This window comes from Amblyomma americanum, chromosome 1 (assembly GCF_052857255.1).
Source record: "Amblyomma americanum isolate KBUSLIRL-KWMA chromosome 1, ASM5285725v1, whole genome shotgun sequence".
NCBI lineage: Eukaryota > Metazoa > Arthropoda > Arachnida > Ixodida > Ixodidae > Amblyomma > Amblyomma americanum.
The window spans coordinates 325,101,250-325,107,994 of NC_135497.1; the positions used below are offsets into that span (position 1 = coordinate 325,101,250).

Genomic DNA, 6,745 nt, shown 5'->3' on the forward strand with positions numbered 1-6,745 from the left:
TTGGCTAAGTAATCACTCGGATGCATGGCGTCAGAAGGTGAGTGCGAGGGGTGCCCACCGTTTCTCCACCAAAGCTCGTGCACAAACCACATCCGTGGTTTGGAAGCCCACTCACACCCTCACTCCATTCACTCATGCGCGGTGGCAAGAGCAGTGAATGAGTGGCAGAGAAAGTGGGGGCACGTTGTTACGTCCATTTTGTGTGTTGCGCACATGTTGCCCGCGCCGCGACGAAATGCCGTGGCTAGGTTACCACTCCCTCTTTTTTTTTTTCTTTTTGCCTCTCTCCACGCATCGGCTGAGTGACTATAAAAGCTAGTGCGCAAAGCCACCACATCAGAGCAGTTACTAACGACTCGATCATTATACACTTCGCTGATCGCAGACGACTGCTACACTGCTCGGACATGAAGGTGAGGCACGCCGATGTGGAGCTTCCTGAAATTTTTTAAAAATGATTCACCATTTTCAAGGCGATATCATAATTCAAGGATCAAGACCTTGCAGAGTTTGTTCATAAAAAATTATTTATCGTTTCCAAGAAGATTTAACGATTGAAAAATTTAGTGATATTCCAACGTTTCTTTGTAACAAACGTATTCATGCCCAACAATTCTGGACGAAGCCGTTTTTCAGCGGCAAACAGTTTATAAACTGAATTTTTCATATAATGCAAGATTTCAGTATAACAATCAATATATCCGCACAACACACGACGGCAGTTTTGCATTTTTTTTTTGCTACTAACGCTTATGCTGTCCTCAAAAGCATTCCCCATTGGTTTTCTGTGTTAGACTTAACAGCTCAATGCGATCGATGGAAATGCGTTAAAGGAATGATTTCTTGTTACACATGAAAAGAATGGACCGTTTTCTTAAAGATTTCCATAAAAGTATATTGCAATATTCAAAATTTAAAATGTTTCTCCGAGAATGTTGGGCATCGTTTTGGCGCTGACGGCTTCTGCTATTCAAGTTACTTGATTTTTCTAGGCGCGTTATCTGGCGCGCAACACCGAGAGATTTTGGGACCGAGTGCGCGAAATTTAGTCTTTAATTAACACTTTTCCACCTTATTACATAGCAGAATACTCCTCAGTCTAGAGCGCTCGTGGTTAAAATTATGCATAGTCATACTATTCATCGCTGCTCAGCGTCAGCAAGCATCCTGTGAAGCTTAAAGGACCAGTCGACCTCATGGTCCTCTACGCTTGTATGACCACAACGCTTAGCAGGGGTTTCAATAACCCCACTAACCGGTTTCAGTGTAACCTGCAGGTCTCTCTTGTATGCATAGGATCGAGCAGGGACCACTCCCAACATCATGTTTACCCACAAAAATTACCAAAACAGAAGCACAGGCAAGTGGTCTGTCGTTGTACACACAAGAACAGCACTGCAACCTCAAGAGCATTAGGTAGCTAAAATGCTAACAAGGACAGTTAGGATGTAGATACGCGTGGGTTATGTAACGCACTAATTTCCACTTTTCTTGCTTTTCCCGGAACGATTGCAGCCCCTGTGTCTTGCGGTATTCGCTGCCATCGCATGCCACGTCCTTGCTGGCAAGGACGAGAAGGTCGAAAGCCGCGGAGGTCTCGTTGGAGGCTACGGCGGTGGGCATAGACCTGGAGTTGGTGGATTCGGAGGCGTTGGCGTCGGTGGTGTCGGAATCAAAGGCGTTCCCGCAGGCGGACTAGGCTACGGCGGTGGTTTGGGCCAGGGCGGTCTGGGCCACGGCGGTCTGGGCCACGGTGGTTTGGGCCACGTTGGTTTGAGCCAAGGTGGTTTGGGCCACGGTGGTTTGGGCCACGGTGGTTTGGGCCACGGTGGTTTGGGCCATAGTGGTTTCGGTCCCGGTGGTCTCGGTCACGGAGGTCTTGTTGGAGGGGGCGCCGGCTTCGGCCAGAGCTCCGGCGGCTTCCAGGGTGGGTTCAAGAAGGGAGCTGCGGGACACAGCCATGGCTCCGGAGGCTTCATCAGCGGCGGATCCCACAGCAACGTGCAGGGTTTCAAGAACCAGCAGGGCTACAGCTCCGGCACAGGATTCTCCAAGACCGACTCGAACCGCTACGGAACCGGCTTCGGTCAGCACTCTGGTGGCTTCGCCGGTGGAGCCTCGGGACACAAGGCTGGCCATGGAAGCCGAGGATTCGGTCACGTTGGAGGCGTTGGCTATTAGAAGGTAAAAAAGAAAGCGCACGTATTGCCCTGCCTAGATTCGGTTGGCCTGTGTCTGTATGTATTTTGGAGCAAAGGCAAAAATGCTTTCAATACGTGCACGCTAATAGGTGACAGAAGAAATGGAGTTGACGTGGGCGAAGAATTCTTAGCATGGATAAAAGTCGATTCTTCTTAGTGCATCTATGTGACATAACTTAGTGTGAACTACGCTGACCGCTAGTTAAATTATTTTTGCAGCCCCTGCTTCTGCTTCTGAAATGTTATTGAAATGGCACCTAATAGAAACTAGCGGAAACCGGAGAACCACACAGTTGTCTGTGAACAGTGCCATCTTTATTGCTTGCATCGTGTAAGCAAGATAAACCTCAAACGTGCTGCGGAAGATCTTTCTATTTTGATCTTTGTGTGCAACAGCTGAGATGCAACGTTTAAATTCTGCATTTTTCTCTCTGTTTCCAGTTCTGGAAGATAAAATCTAGTCGTCTTAAGAACGTCATCACTCCTTGGCTCTGGAATCCGTGCAACAAGCAAGACGAAAATTTACACTAGTGTGGAAAACATCATCTCACGTTACCAAAAATGAAGGCACCCAAATCACTGAAAGGAGCAACATTTCTTCTTGAAGAATATAAGTTTAATTTTAATAAAAGTTGATTTCTCTCTATATGGCATTTTTTATCTTTGTTTCACTTAGGTTTTTTTGAAGCTGCATTCAAACTTTTACGCTAAATTCATTCTTTCTTTCTTTCTACTGAAACTTTCATGAGAAAAAATTAATCGACAAACTAAGAGCTAAAGCCATTTAACGCGCGGCAGCAAGTTCCTACGTAACTCTGGGTTCTCAGTGGGCGCCGCGTAGGGCTCAGCTCTTGCGGCTAGTCGGGGCTTATAAATCAGAATCTTCAGAAAGGCCACGCCGCAGACCAGTTTGTCTTCATGTATACGGCCTACAAAAGTTCCTGCTTCAGGGAAAGTTAAGAATAATGTTTCGCAATGAAAGAAATGCCTACGGTTTCATTGAAATCATTCCCAACAGTTCTGGACAAAAGCGTTTCAGACCGGAAATTTTTTTTCACATAATGTAAGATTTCACAATAACAATTAATATATCCGCATATGAGCCGACTGCAGTCTTGTACTTTTTTATATTAACGTTTTTTTTTGTCAAAACCGTTCCTTATTGGATTTCTAGGAAAGTCTTAACTGTTACATGCATTCTAAGGAAACAGTTTAAAAGAAAGGTTTTGCTACATATCACAGGAATGGACCATTACCATAAGTATTTTAATAACAATGTGTTATAATTTTTCAATTTTAAATTTTTTTGTCCTAGAATGTTGGACATGCCTCCTTCAAAGATAATCTGGATCTGAGCTCGTTGGTTCATACTGCACTTAAGACAGCTACCAAAAAAAGGACAGCACAGAGCAAGGAGACACGACTCGAGGCTGTGTCGTGTCATGTCTCCTTCCTCTGTGCTGTCCCTCGTTGGCTGCTTTTTAAAGTGCCTCTTTGAAAACTCAGAGCACTGATATTGATACCAGCTTTGTGATAAAGAAGCGCATTGCGTGCGTTCCAAAGGCAAACAAGGAGATCGTAAAACTCAGCAGTTCCGCAGCGCTACAACCAAGATGAGAGCACCCGGTGGAGAACAAAGAGGGCAATGACACTACCCATTAACTATATCATCCTTGCAGGGGGATGGTTGAAGTGAAGAACGGCCACTTAGACTAGGAAGTACCATCTGCGGCACTTTGCCGCAGCCGTCTCTAACAACGGTCGCAAAGCGCGCTTTTGACAAGCAGCAGTGTTTTTCGTCAAGCTGCAACCTCAGAATAAGCGCAAAAATGCTATATATAATTTAAACAAGGACCAACTCTGCGATCTTGAAGCCAGTTTTCTTCAAATTCTTGTTTGCTATAGTGCGAAACAGATTTTCAACTCTGTTACTAGGAGCTGGCAACTGCTCCAATATTGGGTTCGCCTAGTATCGGTGCAGAAACTTGAGCACCTTTTCTAGAAGATATAACCCTATTGAGATAGCCCAACGGGTCCTCGCATTCATCCTTCGGCAAAGCAACTGCGGCAGGAGGTTGCGTAACATTGTGCAGTTGTCTGCTATGGCCATCACGACAGTTGAGATAGGGTCGACAGGTTTCCTTGCTTGTGGACTGGTGTTTCGCTTTTGCCGCAGTGCAGCGTCACGACCTTCTCGTCATCGTCATCATCAGCCTGACCACACCCACTGCAGGGAAAAAGCCTCTCCCATGAATCTCCAATTAACCCGTTCCTTTGCCAGCTGCGCCCACCCTATTCCTGCGAACTTCTTAATCTCATCCGCCCACCTAACCTTCTGCCGCCCCCTGCTACGCTTGACTTCTCTGAATCCACTCCGGTACCCTTAAGGACCAGCGGTTGTCTTGCCTTCGCATCACATGCCCTGCCCAAGCCCATTCCTTCCTATGGATTTCGAGTAGGATGTCATTAACCCGCGTTTGTTCCCTCACCCACTGTGCCCGCTTCCGGTCTCTTAACGTTACACCTAACATTTTTCTTTCCATGGCTCGCTGCGTTGTCCTTAACTTAAGCTGAACTCTTTTCGTTGGCCTCCACGTTTCTGCCCGTAGGTGAGTACCGGTAAGATAAAGCTGTTGCACACTGCTGTTCTCTTGGGGGATATTGGTAAACTGCTGTTCATGATCTGAGAGAACCTGCCATATGCGCTCCACCCCATTCTTATCCTTCTAGTTATTTACCTCTGATGATCTGGATCAGCTGTCACTACCTGCCCTAAGTAGATGTATTCGTTTACTGTTCCAGCACCTCGCTTTTAATTGTGAACTGCTGTTCATTTGCTAGACTGTTGAACATTACTTTGGTTTTCTGCATGTTAATTTTTAGACCCACCGTTTTGCTCTGCCTGTCTAAATCAGTGATCATGCTTTGCAGTTCATCTCGTGAATGACTCAGCAAGGCAATGTCGTTAGCGAATCGCAGATTATTTCGGTATTCTCTATTAACTTTTATCTCCAACTGTTCCCACTTCAGGCCTCAGAATACCTTCTGTATACAGGCGGTGAATAACACTGGCGAGATCGTATGTCCTTGACTGACGCCCTTCCTTATTTGAATTTTATTGCTCATTTTATGGAGGACAACGGTAGCTGTGCAGTTGCTGTCGACTTCTTCCAGTATTTTCACATAAGGCTCTTTTACACCCTAATTCCGCAATGCCTGTATGACAGCTGAGGTTTCCACTGAGTCGAAAGCTTTCTCGCAATCAATGAAGGCTATATATGGGGGTTGGTTATATTCAGCGCATTTCTCTATCTCCTGATTGATAGTGTGAATATGATCTATTGTTGAATATCTTTTACGAAAGCCTGCCTGATCATTTGGTTGATTAAAGTCTAAGGTTGCCCTGACTCTATTAGCGATTACCTTAATAAATACGTTGTAGGCAACGCACAGTAAGCTGTTTGGTCTGTAATTTTTCAAGTCCTTGGAGTCTCCTTTCTTATGAGTTAAGATAATGTTTGCGTTCTTCTAAGCTTCTGGTACGGCCGATGTCATAAGGCACTGCGTATACCGGGTGGCTCGTTTTTCTAGCACAATTTTCCCTCCGTCCTTCAACAGATCTGCTGTTACCTGATCTTCACCAGCGGCTCTCCCATCTATTCGCCCCTAAAGCCGCGCAACAAAACAACACAGAAATCTCGAATCTTTCCCTAACAGCTGCTAGTGGACCTACTTCCGATTTTTTTTTTTGTATTCATGTCCCACAATAACGAAGAATGCACCTGCACCCAAAGATTCCAATTCGGCACCGTACGTCAGCGAAGCCATCTGCAGTTAAAACGTTCTCGGGTGGTTCCTTCTAAAAAAATATCAGTCTTATAAGGCTAACACCCCCCCCCCCCCCCCCCCTGAAAGCATTGTACCTTTTCAATGGGTTGCAAATGTTAAGGTCGCCAAATATGTATGAGTTTTGCTGCGTCGAACCCACAAGACGTTCTATTTTTAACCTTTTACGCATATTTACACAGAATTACTAGCGTCATTCTTTAAAAAGGCCTTGCACATGGTCAGAGTATTTACCAGCACTTCATACCCCCGCTAAATCGTTTCTTTCACCCTACCCTTCCTCCACGACCCGTTCTTTACCCCCTCAATGACAATTTTTTTCTTTCTTCGTTGTTCAGTTTTATCTTACTGTTTTATCAGTGCCCTGCTTCTCTTGCTCTCACTTCCCAGGAACACTCGTCTTCCGCATTCCTTTCCAACTCCCCTCCTCCTTTGCTTTTCTTGCTTTCTATGTTTTCTCTTTTTCCCTTAATCTAGTTTTTTGCCGGCATTTCGTTGTGCCATGCTGACTTATGCCTTATCTGAGTTTTTCAGGTCAACACAGTCAGTCATACCAAGCCACCTGTTACGGCTGGACACACAGCCTTTCAAGCCCATGCCTGATATCTCTGCACGCTCCACACCCCATGATTCGTTTCTGCTTGAGCTGGCCTTTTCCTTCTTTCATAGTATTGCAGGTCAACCGGATAATTCACTTT

At 45.5% G+C, this 6,745-nt stretch overlaps 1 protein-coding gene across 1 annotated transcript; it reads left to right on the forward strand.

Moving 5' to 3' along the window:
• The first annotated feature begins 350 nt into the window (after positions 1–350).
• On the forward strand, positions 351–2,851 carry LOC144099163 (uncharacterized). Its single transcript, XM_077632290.1, has 3 exons — positions 351–413; positions 1,516–2,184; positions 2,643–2,851. The coding sequence occupies exons 1-2, from the start codon at positions 408–410 to the stop codon at positions 2,179–2,181; spliced, it is 672 nt and encodes a 223-aa protein (XP_077488416.1). The 5' UTR covers positions 351–407; the 3' UTR covers positions 2,182–2,184; positions 2,643–2,851.
• The last annotated feature ends 3,894 nt before the right edge of the window (positions 2,852–6,745 follow it).